Genomic DNA, 21,199 nt, shown 5'->3' with positions numbered 1-21,199 from the left:
TTTGAGGGGAGTGGGGAGGGAATGAGTTTTACAGCATGCAGTACCCAGGAACCAGTTCAGATTTGCAAGTGAAAGAAATGGTTGGTATCTCTTTGCCAGGTATTTATGAAAAACTCTATCCTGTCCATTGCTGCTACCTGATTTGGTAACGCATTTACTTTTTAATATGTTAAAATAAAATCTATTGCATAGCAAAGTTTGTGTGATGAATAAGATCCATTAATTTGGCTAAAGTAGTATTAAATTTAGAATTTTGGAAGGTTGGGGAAAACAAATTGTTTGCTGTTTGTGTCTTTTGCTTATAGTAGTTGCTAATAGAGAATGATAGATTCCAATTAAAAGATACATTTGAGAGAATATTGTGATGTATAATTTATTTAACTGATCAGTTAAATAATTTTGTTTGAATTTCAGCAGGTTTCTTTAATGTAGTTCATCTGACATTGATTTGTGATTGGAAAGACACTCATCCCTCTGGATGTTTCATGCTTGACATTTCTGCTAAAGGCAAAAGTTTTGAATCCGCAGCTATCACTGTTGGGAAATTCTGACTTGCAGTTTTATAGATTTAATGTGGAAAAGTGGTTAAAGCCAACTCAATACAGCAAATGGAAGAAACCCACTTGGATATACTTAACAATATAACTTAATGTTAACAAATGTTAACGAAAGGCTTGAATATCAACTTCATGATTTTTGTTTGTTTTCTTTTGTTTTCAGCAATAATCATTGGCCCTGATGGTCATCCCTTGACTGTCTACCCTTGCATGATTTGTGGAAAGAAATTTAAATCCAGAGGGTTCTTGAAAAGGCACATGAAAAACCACCCAGAGCACCTTCTTACAAAGAAGAAATACAGATGCACAGACTGTGATTACACTACCAATAAAAAACTAAGTTTACATAACCACTTGGAGAGCCACAAGCTGACCAACAAAACAGAAAAGCTTATTGAATGCGATGAATGTGGGAAGAGCTTCTCTCATGCAGGAGCTTTATTTACTCACAAGATGGTACATAGGGACAAAGGGGTCAATAAAATGCATAAGTGCAAATTCTGCGATTATGAGACAGCAGAGCAAGGGTTACTGAGTCGTCATCTCTTGGCAGTGCACAGCAAGAACTTTCCTCACATTTGTGTGGAGTGTGGCAAAGGCTTTCGTCATCCGTCAGAGCTCAAAAAGCACATGCGGATTCACACTGGTGAAAAACCATATGAGTGCCAATATTGTGAGTACAGGTCTGCCGACTCTTCTAACTTGAAAACTCACATAAAGACTAAACATAGCAAGGAAATGCCATTCAAATGTGATATTTGTCTTCAGACATTTTCAGATACCAAAGAGCTACAGCAACATGCCCTTATGCATCAAGAAAGTAAAACACATCAGTGTTTGCATTGTGACCACAAGAGCTCAAACTCCAGTGATTTGAAACGACACATAATTTCAGTCCACACAAAGGATTATCCTCACAAGTGTGACATGTGTGATAAAGGCTTTCATAGGCCCTCAGAACTGAAAAAACATGTGGCAGCGCACAAGGGTAAAAAATTGCACCAGTGCAGACATTGTGACTTTAAGATTGCAGATCCATTTATTCTGAGTCGTCATATTCTCTCAGTTCACACAAAGGATCTTCCATTCAGGTGTAAGAGGTGCAGAAAGGGCTTTAGGCAACAAAATGAGCTAAAAAAACACATGAAAACACACAGTGGCAGGAAAGTTTATCAATGCGAGTACTGTGAGTATAGCACTACGGATGCTTCGGGCTTCAAACGACATGTTATTTCCATTCATACAAAAGACTACCCTCACCGCTGTGAATACTGCAAGAAAGGTTTCCGAAGACCTTCAGAGAAGAACCAGCACATTATGAGGCATCATAAAGATGTTGGGCTGCCTTAAAGTCTCTTTCACAGACTAAGCGGCTGGAGTTATAAAGGAATATTGCCTTCTAGGCAGTAAGCTTATTTTAAAGTCAATCACCAATTACAAAAAACAAGCATACTGTGCATTTGATTTATTGCTGTATACAAATAGGATTATTGCTTCTAGTTGACTTTTATACCTTTTGTTCAATAGCGTGTTCTGAATTCTATTCAGTTTGTTTAATAAATGAGGAAAAGATGGCAACAATAAAGTTGCATTTAATAAAGTAAACCCTGTCTCATACTGAATTTTTCAACCGTAATAGTTTATTTAAATATATTTATCTTACTGACCTTGTTGGAACTCACACTGTCCATGTTAATACAATTTTGTTGTGAATTTTAAAAATATTTTAAATTTTCTCTTGATAAATTGTCAGATGTGTATAAAATAACAGGAAATTTTAATGTCAAGGATAACGTCATTAGGGCCCACCTAATTGTCTAGCATATACAGAACTTGTGGCAAATTAAACACTTTACATATGAGCAGTTACCCATCAAACATTACTGAACAAAAATATTCTGCATTTTTATTCCAGTTTCTTTTACAAAGGATATATCATTCCTCCCTATAAATAAGTACAAATGATGGTTGGTGGCATTTTTTTAAATGCTTATTTTTACTTCTTGGAGGTAGAATGTTCATAAATATTATGTTTATTATTCTGTGTTTCTTTGTTGGATGGTTGTGTATCTCAAATGAATTTCGATTTCCTCAACTTTCTGGTGACTAAACGTTGACAAAACATGAAATATAGTTGTTCTTGCTGACTGGTCAGGTTGCAACTTTTAATATGTACAGTTAAGTATACCCCAAATTAAATAAGAATTTATATATAATATTGCTATATGAAACACCAGTATTTGGATCAAATAATCATATTTTTATTGGGGATTTCTTTAGATTAAAATTAAAGAACAGTAGATTGCCTCAGTTTTGAAAGCCTGCTATAATGGGAGAGAACTTCAAGTGGGAGGATAGGGTGTAGAAGCTGACAACTTTCTAGAGAATAGAGCTCTGGTTTCCAGGCCAATGTCCTTAAATATAAAAAATAATCTATGACTGGCAGAACCATTTCGAAATAGGATGTTTTCCATGAGCCATTAGCATCTGTGTTAAACTGCTGTTTATTAAGCAATTAGTATCCAGAATTAACCCAGTTCTTCTCGTTTGTTTATAAACAGCTGGGAGAGCAGTACAATTATTGTATGCAGTGTTGCCACCTGAAGGCTTATATTATGAAGCTGCATCAGTTGCTAATTGCTGTATAAATGTGCAAGACATGAAGTCATGTGTCTTAAGACAACAAAAGTTAAGCAAAGCTGAATAGCTTAATTGCATATGAAGTTTTGATATCCAATCCTGCAGTCTTGCTCAGAGTGTCATTGAAGTCAGTAGTTGACTAAGGATGGCAGGATTCGGCCTGAAGTACAAATATAGGATTGTGACAGATTTTGAAACCACTCATCCCATCACATGGCACTTGCCAGTGTGAGTAGTACCATTTTGTTTAATGGGATATATTCACTGAGAAGGGGTATAGATCCTGGCCCTTGGTTTTTACTTAGTCTTTTGTAAAGACTTCAGGCCCATAATGAAACTGAGGTTTGCTCTAAGATGTTCACATCCTAATCTTCACTATTGTTAAGAACTGGAACTATTGCTCAGTCAGTCTGTTATGTTTTACTCTAAATGTTAACACCTGTGGTTAACTTGAACTTATCATTTCAGGAAAAGCTAAATGCATCTAATGCTACTTTACTGTTGTTCCCCACAGTCTCTGCTGTCTGAGGGACACAGACTGATCCTGTGCTATATTGGCAAATGTTGCCAATAACAGCCCTTGATATTTTAGTGCATAGGCGGACTACTGTGCCTCCATGAAACTCTGCTATATTTAGTGGGGTTCTGTTGGCATATCAGTTGGCCAAAATGCTGCATGTTGTAAAATGGGGGCCTTACGTGCACAAAAACTTAATGCATTATTTTCCATTCAAATATTGCAAAAATTCTCTTTGTTCAGATAGAATTCCCTTGTACGATTTGCTCTATGCAAGTGGAAACCTTAAAAGTGTATAAAATCTGCATAAATTCCCACAGAACTGCTGAAGAGTTTTAGTCATTTAGAACTATATTTTTTTAAATAAGCTGAAAGACAAAGAACACAAAATTTGCGCATTTTATTTCTTTTATGTAGCCTGGAATCATACACACTTTTTTTTTAAAAAGCACAATATTAAAACCTTTTTTAAAAAAATAAAAATAAAAAAATTAAGGGTTTGGTCAAGTGGATTTTGTAAAATGTATTTGTCTGTATAAAGAGAAAATGAAATTATAGTTATTGTTAATGTACTGACATTAGTTACAGGCTAGTTTTAATTCTTAAATAATTTGATTAGCAAATGCTATAAAATGGATGTTTCAGTTCAATGTTTTAAAAAGGTACAGATTTTTACAAGGACATAATATAAATTATTGTTCTGTAGAAATACCCTGTTAAATATTGTACGTCCTTCCCTCTGTACACTTTGTAAAAAAAGAAAAGAAAAAAACGAAATACATAGAATCATATAGGGATGTGTGACATTATTGTAATTGTGTACTTGATAATAACGTGAAAAAATAAAAATCAGAATATTTTCCTGTTAATGTTTAGTCTATTTGATACCAGTACTAAAACAAGGATTTTACTTAACAAGACACACCTTTTGTTAATTTAATGGATTTATAAATACAACAGGTTATTTTTAATTTTCCATTTCTTAACTCATTTTGTGCAGTACTGGGCTGTAACTTTAAATTCTTCATGTTTTGTGAAGCAAAAATATTTATCAGTGATCTTTTAACTTTGTATTTGATCTTTTCTTATGTATAAGTTTCAGGGACTTTGAGGCCCTTACAGAGGCAGGAACCTCTTAGTTGTCATGTCCTTTGACTTATATTTCTGTTTTCTTCAAAGGTTTATTTCTAGTAAACATTTTATAATTTTATAATTCCACTATCAAAAGAGTTAAGCACTTCATGAAGTACTATAATAATATACTGATAATAGATAACTTCCATTGTATTATTTTCCAGGGTAATGCAACATGTGCTGCTATCATTCAGTAAAATAAACTAATTACCATATTTACTCATACCATGCACAACTTTCACCCCAAATCAGCCCTCAAATATTGGGGTGTATATCAATCAGGGAAGCTGTTTTTTCTTTGCTGGACTAGTAGCAGGGTGGAATAAAGCAACGGCCATCAAGACTGCTGCCGCTTCTTCTTAGGGCTGCAAAGAGCAGTTGCAGAGTCCAGTGCTAACCCTCTCACAACTGCTTCTGAGGCAGTAGCCAAAAAGCCACTGACTGAGCGTGAGTGAGTTGCTGTTGCAGTCTGCAGTATCTTAATGAAGCTTGTGATGTGGAAACAATACTTAATTATTTATAGGAACTTATATAAAGAAATATTTACAGCCATAAGGAACCATTTACAGGTTCCTAGGCTTGCTGCTGTCCTGCCAGGAAGTTCCTGCTGCCTCACCTGCAAACTCTTCTGGTATACCACACTTCCTAGACATGCTATATGTTTCCAGGAGGATTTACTCTCACTCTCTGGAAAAATTGCTTTTTTCTTCATTCTGCCTTCCAAAAACAAGGTGAATGTTTTATTTGGGGGTGTGCAGTATGCAAGAAAATACAGTACACAGAAACAATACAAAGAGCTAGTGGGGGCAAACCTTTTTGGCAGGTGTATCACAAATTAGTCCCACATTCTGATTCCCCTTCCCTTGCCTGATCTGCTTCTCTGCTCTCTGTTCGCTTCCTTATGCTCCCTACATGTTTACTGTATTTCACAGTATATAAGTCAAGTTTTAAAGCCCAATTTTTATATCTTAAAAACCAAACTAGACTTTTATGCTATCCCACATCAAAAAATTGGGGTTGGGGTTGGGCTCTGCACTCAGAGGGCACAACTCCATCCCCTGTGAGCAGTGCTGCTGGTTCCTCTTGCTGCTTTCAGGGAATAAGGCTGCACCAGCCGAGCCCATCCCCATCCCCTGTGACCAGTGTAGGGCTCGCAAGGGATGGGGCTGTGCCGGCCAAGTGCTGAACCTGGCCCCGTTTGCTGCGAGTAGTGCTGCCCAATGCCAAGCCCAGCCCTGCTTGCAGGGGACAGGGCTGGGCTCAGTACTTGGCTGGCACATCCTCATCCCCTGCTAGTGGCACTGGGCTCAGCATTTGGTGTTGCTGCTCGCAGGGGACAGGGACGGGGCTTGGCTGGCACAGCCTCATCCCCTGTAAGCAGAGCCTGTAGCGCCGCTCACAGGGATGGGGCCAACTGAGCACTGAGCCCAGCACCTTCCCTTTCCCCATCCCCTGCGAGTGGTGCCAGGCTCAGTGCCACACAGGGGATGGGGCTGGGCTTGGCACTCAGCTGGCATAGCCCCATCCCCTGTGAGCAGCTCCAGCAGCACCGCTTGCAGGGGATGGTGCCACACCACCCAAGCCCAGCGCTGACTTATACACCATGCCTATGAAAATCCTTACCTTTCAGATCAGAAAGCTGGGAGTCGGCCTATATGCTGTGTTGACCTATACACTGTGAAATACAGGGTTACTTTGCTTTCTGCTTCTGGCCCTGTGCTCTTTGCCTGATCTACTGCTCTGCTTTCTGCTTGATGCCCTATCTGCCACTGTTCTGTCATCCTCTTCCTGATCTGCTGTGTGCCATAGGCTGCCATACCACCTATGGCATGCATGGCTCAGGTTAGCCACTCCTCCAATAAATAAAGTACTTCAACCCATTTCTCTTCTATGGGCACGTCCAGATGAGCGCACATGTGCTTCCTGCAGCATTTCAAACCCCTTTGAGATGCTGCAAGATGCACATGCGGGAACAAAAAAAACATTCCCTGTGCTGCATATTTGCAGTGCAGGGGCAAAATTAGACCCCCAGGGGTAAAAAAAAACGCTGCAGAACAGCGGGGCAAGGCACCGTCCTGGACTGTGCCTGGAGGCAACCTGGGAGTCAGTCTTCCACGAGAGATGCTCTGGTTTCTGGCCAGAGCATCTCTGTGGTGCTCCTGCTATCCCCAGTGCTGTCAAAGGTAAGTTAGGCACGTGAGGTGGGGGTGTTCATGGGAGTGGGTGGGTGTGAGGAGTAGCAGGGGGGTGTCAGGAGTGGAGGGGGATGTCGGGGGGCTATGGGAAGTGGGGAATACTGGGGGGTGTCAGGGGCTATGGGGAGTGGTGGGGGGATGTTGGGGAGTGTCAGGAGTGGAGGGGGATGTCAAGGGTGTCGGGAGTAGGGGGGATGTCGGGAGGTGTGAGGCATGGTGGGGGGGATGTCCCAGTGAGTGGGTTTGTGGAGGGGCTCAAGTGGGGGCAGCAAGCAGCATGGTTGTGGCTCTGCTACAGACACAGCGGGCAGCGATGCAGCACTGTGAGACCCGGGCTCTGTACATGCTGAATGGACCCGGCCAGGCCCACTAGTGCATGGCCTTGGATTGGCTAGGCCGGGTCCATTCAACATGTATAGAGCCTGGGTCACAGCGCTGCATTGCTACCTGCTGTGCCTGCAGCAAAGCCACAGCGCCGCTTGCCTGCTGCTGCTGGTGCCGTGGCTGCCGGGTGGGGGAACAGGCATGTGGCAGCCTCATAGTCAACCCCAGGGGTGTGCGGGGCCGGGGGGTGGCGAGTGCAGGGGGGAGGTAGCGAGCAGCCAGAGCATGTAGCCAGCAGTGCACAGTGGGACCGAAACCAAGCCCAGCACAGCTTGCTAGCCCGGCTTTGCACCAGAGCAGGTTGTGCACCTCCAGGAGGTGTGGCTCCTGTGCAAACACGTGCTAGCTGTGCGGCCTGGGCCGGCAGGGCAGGTTTTCCATGAGGCTTGGGCACGCCTGAGCCTTATGGAAAATACGCCCCGCCAGTCTGACCCCACCTGATCTGGCCTGGGCTGCACAGCTAGTGTTCATTTGCACAGGAGCTGCACCTCCCGGAGCTGCGTGTCCTGCTCTGGTGCAAAGCCGGTGTAGTGAGCCGCGCTAGGCTGGGTCCCGCTGTGTGCCTCCTCCCTGCAGGCACCATGGGGCAGGCAGTGCTGCCACTGGAGGCAGGACCTGGTGTAGCGTGCAGGGACAGTGCACTGAGCCAAGCCAGGTCCTACCAGCACTGGGGCAGCTTGCGCTGCCAGGCTGGGCCAGTTCCATGGCAGCAGGACCCGGTGCAGCACGCAGGGGCCATGTGTCGTTCCAAGTTGGGTCCTGCCATCGTGGAACTGGCCTGGCCTGGCAGTGCAAATGGCTTCAGTGCTGGCAGGACCCGGCTCGGTGCAACACGCAGTCCCCACAAGTGTTGCCAGCCCCCAGGTGACACCTGTGAGTGGTACTGGTCTCCGATGAGCAGCACAGGCAGTGCTGGCTCTGAGCTGTTTGGGGCCATGCCACACCATGGTGGGCTGGCAGCAACGGGCTCTGAGTGCCCCACTCCCGCCGCTGCTGCAGGGGGTAAGCTGTGGCCCTCCAGGGTGGAGCTGAGGCCCTGCAGGGGAGGCAGTCCATGTGCTGGGGGGGGCTAAGGGACACCCCTCCTGAGCAGCCCCCTATAAGGTCCCCCCACACACAGTCCCCCCTGCAATTGCCCCACACTTAGCCACACACCAATCTGCATCCCCCCGTATCCCTCCATACCCACCCACACACCTACCCACCTTCCCCCACACCCCTTCCCACCCCTCTCCTGCAAACCCCACATCCCCCCCACCACACACCTATCACGTAAGAAGAAAAACAAAAGCACACATCAACACAGATATTTATAATTTATTTTATGATGATAGTAGAGACACTGGTAGGCTTTCAAATTGCTTTAATATTGTAAATATATCAATAAAGCATTGCCCAACTGATCTCTCTCTCTCTCTCTCTGTATGTATATATATGTATGTATATATCTGTATGTATATACATATATATATGTACATATCTGTATGTCTTTGGTTCTAATTGTGGAAGAACATGGATTTTGGGGTATTTTAAAAAATGGATTTGGGATGCTGCTGCAGCAGTCCTGCTGACTCAAGGGGTAGTGTCCCCAGATACCAATTAGCCAGGTCACAGAAGCTCCTGAGAAGGAATAGTCCTAGGCTGCTTGCTAGGGCAGGTTTTTATATTGCTGGGGCCAACACAGGGCAGGTTTTTATACTGATGGGGCTAGGACAGGGCAGCTTTTTATACTGCTCCCACTTTAGCGGCTCTAGCTCCCCCTGGCTGCAGATCCAGGAGGTGGGCAGCGTAATTCTACCCCACACCAAAGTGCATGTCCAGGCACATGCACTGATGCAAAAAGCCCCAGCTCAAATTTGTACTGCTTCTATTTGAGCTGCTGCAAGTGCACATGCTTGCATGTGTGCATGTGTCGTACTAGGGTTGCTTCTGATTTCTGTTTGCAGAGATCTTGGGCAGATCTAAAACAGGACTTAGGTGAACTTTAATGACAAAAGGGCAAAATAGTGATTCCAAATGCTGCTAGTGGCTTCCTAACTCTGGAGGCACCTAAATGCATTAGTCATGTCCCTTGTTTAATGTGAATATTCTCTAGGCACCTGGAGCTCTAGAGTGAGCGCTTTCCTAAAACGTAACTCTTACCCAGGGATCATCCTGCCTAATTTCATGCTTAAATTGCCAGAATGTCCTGATCCAGTTGGTATACATGGGCACTGACAGGACTGAGTTCAGCATGGAGAATAACAGCTGCCAGTATCTTAGTTCAAAAACCCATTTGGGAGGGGAAGGAAATCCTGCTGCCCCCTTTTTATGTAATGATATGATGTTAGAACATTTGTCCAGGAAGTGGGAGACCTGACCTCTTCCTCCTCAGTCTGAGAAGGTTCAAACCACATCTTTCACCTCCTAAGAAAACAATTCTCCTGTTGAAGCTGTGTAAGATTAAGGATTCAGAAAGCTAGAAAGAGAGCAAGCAGAAATGTACATGTTTTTTGCCCAGTGGTTTGGACATTTAGGTAGATGGCCAGTCTGGCTCTGGTCCCTGCTTCCATGATTATTTCTGTGTTTTACCTAAGGAGTTTAATGGAAAATGCATGTCCAGTCCCTGGACCAGAGACCATAACCCGAGTGGCCCCATTTCTAGCTGAATCCCCAGGCCACGGGACTATGGTCATGTGCTGTCTTCTTGCTCTCCGTGACTCTTGTGCTATTTGTTATACAAAGCATCACCTTCAGTAGGCAGAGCCTAGGATGTCCCCCTTCACCTTAGCTTATATCCTCATGTCTTGGGTACTGACCTGGGAGGCAGCAAACATAGATTCAAATCCTTTGAAGCTGAAGGCAACCCCAGAACTTAAGTTTCTGGGTAAATGCCCTAACCACTTGGCTATTGTATGAAAGGTCAGTGTCAGCATTATTTTAAAATGAGCTCTGCTCAGTCTTTTGAAAAACAGATTTTAGGCTTTGCTCCTGGGTGTCAGACCTGTGCAGGGTACTTGCCATGAGGTGTTTGGCTACCTTTCCTCTAACCTGGTTTTCCAGGCTGTTAAAACTTTTTTTTGAAAAATCATCCAGAGTCCTATTCAGTCCCCAGTCAGAAAGACATGCCATTATAGCCTTGAATAAAGCAGGTAAATAAATGAGCATTTTTATGATAATCAATCACCAACCTTTCTTTGTTCACATCCTTTAGGCATCAGTGAGCTTTCCCTTCTGGTCTCATCCATCCATCCCTTCTGATCTATCTCATCCATTCACTGAGGTATCTCAGGCCCTCTTATGCTTACTCTATGGAAAAGGCTTGCCTAATATTTGTACCAATCCATAATTCTCTTCCCTTTCTTAAATTTCCAGCTTGTTTTCCTTTGGGAACATACTGATCCATTTAATGTGGACCCTCCCTGACCAGTGTACCTACAAGGGGCATTCACAGATATGGAAGAAAAATATGAATAAAAAATTAGTAGTTCTTAAAAAAACCCTGTTATTGGATGGCCAACAAGTCACGTTCCATGTTGATTTTCCTGGGTTGGTCCAAAATAAGTTTTTTGTGTGAAACCATAGCAACAATGGGCTAATCTGATCCTTGGATATACAGTGTAAAAAGGTGTGCATTGAGAAGGATTAGAATTAGGGAGGTGATTTTTACCTCTGTGGACAGTATTGGGGAGTGTACATGTATACAGGAGAGGGACATGTATCCAGTTCTGCATGCACGATTTTGAAAAGATGTTACACATTTTTAGAAGGTGCAGGAAGGAACTGCATATTTGATCTGAGAGCTAGAGAAAAAGTGGGGCTGGGGATGTAATCCTTAAAGGGGGAGGGGAGCTCCTTTTCCCCTGCTGACCTAAGAAAGGTTAAGAGTGGGTGCATTTACATTTGAACATCTTTATGCTTGCCAATTAAACATGAAGTCACAACAGCCATACATGGCAGAGAACAGATAGTCATATTAATTATGTATGTACACAGTTCTTGGTTGTATGTACTCTTTATACAAACAAAGCTATACACGTTAATAACTTCAAGGTTTTCAAAGCAAAGTAGGCAATGTCGACTGGAAGCTAGGATGGCCATGAATATGACTCTTAAAATCCTGCCTCATTTGGTCTGTGAGTTCCATCATAGCTCTGATTTGTCTCAGTACTGAAGAGAAATCCTTTTAAAAGTTTGTGGATGGAGACAAAGACTTACACATGTCATACGAAAAAAAATAGATAATCTAGCCAGATTTTCCTGTCATATTTGTATACTTCAGGAGCAACTCCATTAAGCCAATAGAATTACAGCACTGCAAAAGTAGTGTGAAGGGAATAAGGCCCTATATGAAATCACAGAATCATAAAAAAGTCGGGCTGGAAAGACCTCAGGAGGTCATCATGTCGAACCCCACTGCTCAAGGTAGGATTGTCCATGACTAAACCACCCTGGCCAAGTGTTTTCTTTCTTGTTTTTCTTTAATAGTCTAAACAGTGAATTTAAGTACTGCATCCATTTGGAAATGTGAATGAGTGACATGCTCAAAGTGTTGGAGTTTCAACACTATTGCGCCTCACATAACAGGTCCAAATGGAGTCCTGAGAAAATCAAACTTTTCTTAATAGGAAGATATATTTTCCTTTGCTACATTAGTCCAGGGGTCCCTCTATTCCAGCATTGTATCTCAAGAGGGCCAGGCATCTGATGCTTCAAAGGAAGGATCATATTCTCATTAATGGAAAATTATAGATAACCTCCCCATAAGGAATTTATTTCTGTTCTCCATCAGTTTCTGGCTCTTCTTAATAAATGTCTAGTTCTTCTCTCTGTCTCTGCTATCTTCTGGCAATGAATTATGCAGTTGAATTGCATTTTGTAAATATATATTATATATTTTGCTTTAATATAAAGCACATTTGATATATGCACATATGCATATATGCATCTCTCTTTATACAACTATACACATATAGCTATACAATTTATATTTTATACCACATATATAATTTTCCTCAATTTTTAAATTTGTTGCTGCTCCTCAGTAGCTGTCCCTTTTTGTGCTTTATGAGAAATGATGACACGGAGAGCCAGGGAAATCTCATCTACACCATTTTATATCCCTTGGGCATATCCTTTCCATCATATCAGCTTCCTTCTATTTAGGTTTTTAGATTTCCAATCCCCAGGTGTTTTAATAAGCATCTGCTTAGTGAGGGACCCAAATATTTCATATAAGGATCATATTTAGGGCATAAAAGGACTGATACTTAATATTTCATATGGTTTTATAGATTATTTTGTCTTCAGTTATAAGCCACCTGAAGCCTCTTCTGGGAAGGCAGCATATTAATCTAGTAATTAAATAAATAAATACTAGAACTGAATTATCTGTTTCCTGCGAGTATCCTGTGTGACAGTGCTCAGTAGAAGACTCTTCACTGGAAAGAGATAATAAATCTAACTGTGGAATACAGTCCCCTAAGGAAAACATCTGCTATGTTGCTATTCAGCAGAAGCTATATATAGCTCAAAATATACTGTCTGAAGGAGCAGTGTCTAGTAGTTTATCTGGATGCTGGATGTTGAGACTGAATGCGTCTCAGCACAGCTATAGTACCAAGAGTGCCCCTCTCCCCCTTTCTGACACACACCTTTTGAACATGTTCCTATCATGTAGGGTTGGCTCATTTACTGGTATTAAAAATAAATAGATCTGATCAAGATCTGGATGGAGCAGGTACACATATTACAGGGAGATCCAAGTACAAGGACACTAGAAGCAGACTTCAGAGGACAATTCAATTTGAGCTTCTCTATAATACCAGAAGTGAATAACAACAAAAATCCCAATGCTTTCCTGTCTCTGGCAGAAGAAATGAGACAGCTTTGAGCACTTATTTGAAAATGTGACCCTAAAGCCTCTCCTTGAAGTGAGCATGCATTGACTGCTGCTGTTCTATGAAGCAGCAATACCCAAATAGCTTCCCTTCCAATGGGTCACTGCTACCCTTGTTGCTCCATAAATTAGGTATAGTGGTGGTGGCTGGGGCCCAAGGACAGGTAGTTGTAAGGAAAGGGCTACCAGATTCCTTCCTTCTCTTGTATTAAGCTGGTGGGAAAGAGAGGCTGCAGGGCAGGTATGATATTTCCTGTCATTGTAAAAGAAATAATTAAAAAGCTAATTTAATTTTTCAAACTTTCTTTTTCACTAGAAGTCTCTTCACTGGAGGCGAGTCCTGCAAATGAGTTGCAGACCTGTTGTATCATGCACCTACCTGCCTAATCTCTTGGGGAAGTTACCAAAAGAAGCAGCAAGAAAAATGCCTTCCTTTCTAGTTCAGGGAAACAGTACTACAGGAATTTCAAAGGGGGAGAGAGAGAGGCTGTTAAAAACTTCCCATATTGTTCCACCTTGCCCACTCCAAGATGACATCAGAGATGGATTTCTAGGGCACAGAAGGCCTTCTCAATAGAAAGGGCATCCCCAGCACCTCAGTGAATGGAAAAACAAGAGCTTCTGCTGAAGAGCTCCAGTTTGCTCCAGCTCACGGGCAAGAAAATCCACTAGAACATGTAATCCCTTTAGACTCTTCTTGTCTCAGACCTCTTCAGCCAAAAAGATGAACAAAATAATTTTGCTTCCGGTGTCACACAGCCAGCTTTTTTTTTAATTTTGGCCAAACACAAATTTGAGCTTGAGCCAAGAACTTGTAGAACAGATTTCTAGCCTAGAGGCCTTTTTTTAGTTTTGGTTGAGTTTCAAATGCCTGAAAATAGCACAAACGCGGCAGGCACTTTAGCTGCAGCTGCTACAGCAGTAAGTAAAGAAGGGCTAGATGTTTTGAAGTGATGTTGCAGCAAGGAACTTTTAAGGGTCCGGCCATGTAGCAGATTGATGGTGTGAGCTTGGTACTGAGCTACTCAGCACTGAGAGGTGCTTGTGATCTTTTGTCAAAGTAGAACTTCAGATGTTTGGGGATACAGGGGCAATGCGTAGGGGGTGCGCGTGGGTGCACATGCACTCCCTGAGCATGGTGGTGCACCCCCTGCAAAAAGGCACCGCCAATAATGTTGGCAGCACCTGTGGGTGGTCGCCACTGACCACCCCGCCACTGACACCACTGGTGGTGTCTGTGAGCTGTCCACGATTCCCACTGGCCACCGCTGCCACTGCGGGCAGCAGCTGCGGGTGGTTGCCAACCCTTGGATAGCGCTTACCACCCACCCCCCTGCCACCGACAGTGCTGGCATCTGTGGGAGCTCCCCCGCTTACTGCCATCATGCTCCTGCTGCTCCCACTGCTGCTGCCATGCTCCCGCAACTGCCATGCCCCCCAGCCACCAGGAGCACGTGCTGTTCATCAGGGAATGTTCACATAGGAGCACAGGATTGGAAGAGGCCTCCTGAGCCATAGAGTCCAGTCTCCTACATTCACAGACGACTGATTTTCCACAAGGGCTGGTATCTACTCAAACCCCAGCCATTCACTGCAACTGCAAAGCACCCCATAAAAGACTCCTTCAGTGTCCCACAAGCAAAGAACAGAAACATGGAGAACTGAGACTCCACTGAGCTTTGTGGGCGTTTATACACATGCTCTGAACAAGCTTTAGCTAAAGTGCCCCCACCACCATTTTTCAGTATGAGGATGCTGATACATGAGACACTAGAGTCTGCTGGAGCGCATTACTTAACTACAACACTCCAGCAGACTTGATTAATCGAATCTGCTCTTATGCACTGTAATTACAGTGCACTGGAGCAGTCTCGCTGCTCAGGTATAGGTGCCCTATGTGCCTTGAGGGCGAGCTGGTAGCTTAGCAGAGGTTCTTAAGATTGCAGTTTTGGATTTAGGTGTCTAAAATGGGGATTAAGCAGGATTTAGGCACCTAAATCGCCTTGCCTATGGATGCACTCATTAATTAAATGAAATCATCCCTGGAATAGAAGGTGATTTAAATATGTCTCAGCAGCATTACCTGACAAGAACAGGCAGCAGGCAGAAATATTCCACCAATCGGAAAGGACTGAGAGAGTTTAGGTAGTTCCATATGGGACACAAGATCTTTTCTGTCAAAGGCAGGGGATTGGACTAGATGACGTCTTGAGGTCCCTTCCAACCTGGCTTCTCTATGATTTCTATGAAATAAAAAATTACTTGAATTTGAATTCACTGAAGGCTTATAGTACAGTGCAAGGCAATGCTGAGCTAGAATCAGAAAAATGGATGCAAAGAGAAGACTGCCACCTATTGGCTAAGTAGGACTATCTCTTTGCAAAGGCTTTTTTCATACTCGTGTTTAAAAATTGCAAATTCTCTGATAAAAAATCCCAAATTCACTGATTAGAAAACCCCAAATCCATGTTTTTCATGATTAAAATTAAATGCCACTATATATATATAGGTATCAGCTGAGCACAACATTTCTTGATATATTTACAATTGTAAAGCAATTTGGAAGCCTACCAGTGCCTCAATCATTATAATGAAATTCTAAACATGTATATATTTTGGCATTTGATTTTGGGTTTTTTTATCATAGAAAATCAGAGCTCCCCCTGCCCCCTTTGTTCACCAGTACATGGGTCCAGCTGCAGCTGTCCCCCCCACTGTTTTGTGGTGCTGAGCAGCCCTGATGTCAGTACCTTACCCCTGCCCATGCCTTTGCCCCTCACTCCTGACTGCAGCTCCCTGGACCTGCCAGTGCCCCTCACTCCCAACCCATAGCCCCCAACTCCTCCCAGGTGCCCCTCACTCCTGACCCACAGCCCCCTGGTCCTGCCAGTGCCCCTCTCTTACAACCTGCAGTCCCCTGTCCAACCCCAGCCTGCTGGAGGGGGCCCCCAGCTACCAGGGCTATGGGACCAGGGCCAAGGCCTGCAGCACCCTACCCCCTCAGCAGTGCCTGAGCCCAGGCTGCCAGCCATGGAAGGCAGTGGCTGCTGCAGCAGGAGTGGAGCCCAGAGCCCGGCTCCCCCTTCCTCTCCCCTTCCCCCTGTGGCTGGCATGGCAGCAGCAGAGCCCATGGAGGGGAGTGGATATGGGCTGCCCCCTGCAGTTTCAGCACTTCCCAACTTGCTGCTCTCCCCCCTGGGCCTCTGGCAGAGTGGGGCAGGGAGGCTTGGTGCTGCTGCTGGGAGCCCCACACCAGCCGTGCTGTCATGGCAAGGGGCCCCCTATCCACCTGGCAGCAGCAGGAGGCACAACTCCACCTGCTGCTGTTGCCAGCCAGGCAGGGGGCACCTTGCTATGGCAGTGCGGCTGGTGTGGGGCACCTGGCAGTGGCACTGAGTGTCCCCACCTTGCTCTTCTGCCAAGGCCCCAGGGGGAGGGCAGCAGAGCAGGGAGCCCTGAGGCTGCAGTGGGCAGGCCACATCCATCCCTGTACCATGCACAAATCTGGGCGGTACATGCCTCCCCCCATGCCTCCTTTTGCAGGAGCGCACACAGCAGTGGGGAGTCATTCCCCCACACTGCCCCCTGGATGAGCTGCCCATGGCTTCCTCCTGCTCCTCAGCTGGGCCCCATGCCTGTGCATTCCTGCCCCAACCCTCGTCCCCATGCTAGGCAGCAACCCCAGCCCCGCCCTCCCCTTTCCTCTCACTGTGGGGGTCTCAGTCTGCCCCTTCCTCCACCAAAAGTGTTTCCTGAAGGGAGCTGTGGGAGCTGCTCTCCATGCTGCCTGGCTGCCACGTGCATGTGTGTGGGTGCACATGCATGTTGTGCCCCCTGCCTGTTCACCCTCTTCTTACTCCCCCCAGTCCCAAGCAGCCCCTTGGAGGCTGGAACTCTGCCAGCATGCAAAGGGCACCCTGCCATTTCCCACATTTTTCTCCTTAAAAGCGGGAAATCCACATTTTTCTGTGGTGAACAGAAAACCCAGGTCCCTGCTCATGGCTACATCCATATCTGGATCAGGCTTGATTTCTTTAGACCAAGCTGACAGCCCAAGTGGTTTGTGAAGATTGGAAGTAAGAGACTGCATGTAGATGAAATGAGGGGCATATGTGCATGACACTTTAAAGAGGGTTAAATGCTTTCACACCGCTTTAATGGTGTTGGTGTTTGCACACATTGGTAGGATATTGTACAGTAATTCCAGCTGCCAGAGATGACCTGAGCAGGGTGCAGGGCCCGGGGCAAATCAGGCTGTGCGAGGCCCTGCCCCTGTTCCGATCCCTGATCCAAAGAAGCTGCCACTGATGCCATTGGCATCAGCATTGGGGGGCGGGGTAGCAAGCAGCTGGATGTGGAGCGGCAGTCGCCCCAGTTTGCCCCCCACCCAGGGACGGCCTTGCCAGCTGCTGTAGCAAATTTAGCGACGTAACGCACCTTAAATGACTTGGGGTGCAGCAAACTAAAACTCCGAGGAGGAGTTTTAGTTTGCTGCCCTCTAGCCATGCAGCGAAGCGCTCTGTGCAGCTCAGGGGCTCTGCAGGCAGCCCATGGAGGCAGCGTGGCAGCAGCCCAAGAAGGCAGGCTCTGCCTTTTTTCCCTGGAGCCTGCCTGCCTGAGCCTGCCTGAGCTGTGCGGGGGCCCGGTGTTTCCCTCTGCGGCTGCAGTGCCCCCTGGGACTGCCCGAGCCAGGTGCCTGCAGGCGGGTGTTGCCGGGGGAGGGGGGTAGGCCACTGCTGCCACAGAGGGAAGCACCAGCCTCCTCACAGCCCAGGGACTGTTTCGCCTGCTGGCAGCTTGCCCTCCCCTCCCCACCAACTTACCGCCGGGCAGGTAAATTCAGGTGTGTGCGTGACACGGGGGTTTAAAGAGCCCTAAACTGAAGCGGTGTTTTTAAAAACCCATAGCTTCAATTTAAGGCCCCCATTTCATCTACACACGCCCAGAAATACCAGTTCAGTTGCTTTTAATGGAACGTTTCCTGTAAAAGCGGAACCGGTGTTTGTAGTAGGAAACTGTGAAATGTTTTTTTCTCCCCTCAGACATCAATCACAAGGCAGTCAGTAACCGCCTAGGAAGTGTGCTTTCTTCAAACAGATCTTTTTAAGCTGTAATCTCTCAGAACTTTAAATATGGCTGCTTCAGTTTTAAAAAATATGAATTATGAAATTCTGGCCTCAGACAAAAATGCTTATGGGAGTTATTTCTTAAAAGTTGTTTTTTAACCAACACTCAGGACAAAACCAAACTCCTGAATGAATACTTCACATCGGTTTTCCACCAATCCAAAGGTGTTAGCCTGCTTCATAGGATGCAGGATGATCATGATGGGGGCAACCATCTCTCCCCCATAGTTGGTGTAGATCTTGTGGGGGAGCACCTACAAAGACTAAATATCTACAAGTCAGCAGGACCAGATGAACTACATCGAAGAGTGCTAAAAGAACTGGCTGATGTCATTGTACAACCTATGGCCAAGTTATGGCATACATGGAAGTGCTGACAGTGAGGACAGCCAGAACCAAAGTAAGCACCAGTACAGCTTGATCTTATCCCCTCTATCCCCCAGGATCTTTGCCAGACAGCCCCTTGCCTCCAACTCTTGCCTTCCCTCTTCCCCTTTTTTCCTGTTCCCTCTCCTATCCTACCATCAAGCCAAGCACCACCACCACCTTAGTATTGGGACCCCTCTTTACCACTTCCTTGACTCACCTTTTCCTGTCATGAGAATCTGGTTTCAACATGGTCAGACCTCAGCGCAAAACATTTTTCTTTACTGTGGCTCTTTGTTTATTGAGTAATGAACCTTAAGGTCAAGGGATTTTACAAGACAAAATCTCTATAGTGATATTAGGATTTGTTGGCCCAGATAAACTGTGTTCTTGAAATATTTCGCCAGCACTCAAAACATTTTTGAATCAAAGTCTTTCCAGTTTCTTAACTAACCCCTGGCAGAACCATGATTTGCAAAAAAAGGATTAAGAAAAATTATTTTTTTTTCCAAAATATGAGTCACCCCTTTGGCTGATGATCTGGGTAGGTCTATCAAGCACAGCCTATAGAACCAGTATGACCACATTAATATGGGGCTGTAGCCAGGGTAAGAAGCTCCACCTCTCAGCAAAGTCTGGCAGGGCATGTTTCATGCAGGGGTGGATCCAGGAGGTGCGGGGGTACAGTTACATCTACCTTTGATTCCTGTTCCACCCCAACTTTAAACCAACTGCTTGGGAAGGACAATGGGATTTCTATTCCAATAGCACAGAGGGGTCAATTGACTTCATAGTTCATTATAATCTACCTGATTTCTACTAATCTCTCTTCATTCCATGGATGTTAATGATTCTTTTTCCTTTTTTAATCATTGATGTTCCATTAATCAAGCTATCCTTTTGTCTGCAATTTTGCTGGCTATTAGTCATTCCTAGAAATATCTCTATTCCATTTCATAGCCCTGAAAACCATTTTTAGTTTTAGCTAAAAACCTTAATTCAGGCCTGGCAATTTTAGCTAAGGTGAACATTAACTCAGGTGTAGAAATGAATAACAGTACAGTGAATTGTTGGATACACTGAAAGATTGCTTAAGAAGGCTAGATTTTGAATTAAAAATCTGAATAAGAGACGTACATTTAACTATTTTGACTACAGGGCTAATGAAACAATGCATTTTGGCAATTTTTCCTAGTTGGTTGTTTTTTTTAACTGAATATCTAGCAAATTAGTGCACATTCCAATAAAGCTGTATTTAGTTTTGCTTTGATCTTTAACTGAATAATATAGTATTGGGCCTCTAGCAAATAGTAAATCTTTTACTTTCTCTTTAACTGGAAAAAATACGTATTGTGTTGATGTGCCACACTAGTATCTGCACTTTGCTTTTCAAAATCCTAGATCCACCCATGGTTACAAGTAATGCTTAGCATGTACAGTGCTAGTGTCCAAGTGTTCAGGCAATGAAGCACATGGTAAGTGCTATTGCAGAATAGTAAAGTTATCCTTTTCTGGCATGGAGTATGTCCAAATTCCATTATGTAATGTGTTGAGCTAATGTTGTATTGCTGCACAGAAGTAGTATGATCGAGGGACTCCAGTGTGGTGGTGGGGTGGGAGCCTGACAAAACTGTTTGTTGAGCTTCCAGCCTCCTTAGCACATCTGAGCCTTGAACTGGCTACTGTGTGATGTGGGGGCTAGCACCAGCTCCTATGCTCTGCTGGTGTTGCTCCCAGCCCCCATATGGCTCTGGAGCCTTGACCTGGCTCTGATGTGATCCCAGAGCTGAGACCAAAAATCAGCTGATTTTCCATCTTAGCCTTAGGATCTTACCAGGGCTGGTTCAAGACTTCAGTCCAGTACTGTAATCTATATTTAGATCAAAGTAAGCATTAACTTGCAACTGCTCAGAGGAATGTCTTTGTCGTATTAATGCTTACTATGATCTAAATATAACACATGCTACACATAATGTGTAACAGTACCTGTCACCTGAGTACCATGCTAGTGTTGTTCCTGGTTCAGGAGCTACTGAGCACACAGGTAGGGGGGTATCTCTGTATGCCACTGCCTTGTGCTGTAGAGATGCAATCTAAGTGGTTGAATAAGGCAAAAAGTAAAAGAATGTAAAATCCAGGGGAAAAAACTCATACAAAGCCAGAAGCTCACCTGCACAGCTATGAACACTGCTGCAAAACCATCGCTTGCTAGAAAGCATGCACAGCAGGTGCCCTTCCTACCCAAAGATTTCCCATAAACAGTCTCCGTATCTCATGCAGAGGTCAATGTTTCAAATCCATCCAAGAAGAGGACATGTGTATATCCCCATGGTCCCTTCACTCAGCAGTCCCAAAAGAGGGGAAATGGGTGCACTGTTCTGCTTATACACAGGACTCCCAAA

At 44.6% G+C, this 21,199-nt stretch overlaps 1 protein-coding gene across 2 annotated transcripts in view; it reads left to right on the top strand.

Moving 5' to 3' along the window:
• ZFX (zinc finger protein X-linked) overlaps positions 1-4,583 on the top strand; it is a 29,841-nt gene extending 25,258 nt beyond the window's left edge. For both annotated transcript variants that reach the window (XM_059720841.1, XM_059720842.1), the window contains one exon: positions 721-4,583. In XM_059720841.1, the coding sequence (XP_059576824.1) occupies positions 721-1,907 (1,187 nt within the window). In that variant the 3' untranslated portion in view covers positions 1,908-4,583. The remainder of the gene's footprint in view (positions 1-720) is intronic.
• Positions 4,584-21,199: the final 16,616 nt, after the last annotated feature.

The sequence above is a fragment of the Alligator mississippiensis genome, chromosome 1, assembly GCF_030867095.1.
Source record: "Alligator mississippiensis isolate rAllMis1 chromosome 1, rAllMis1, whole genome shotgun sequence".
Taxonomy (NCBI): domain Eukaryota; kingdom Metazoa; phylum Chordata; order Crocodylia; family Alligatoridae; genus Alligator; species Alligator mississippiensis.
This window is presented reverse-complemented; position numbering and strand designations above follow the sequence as displayed.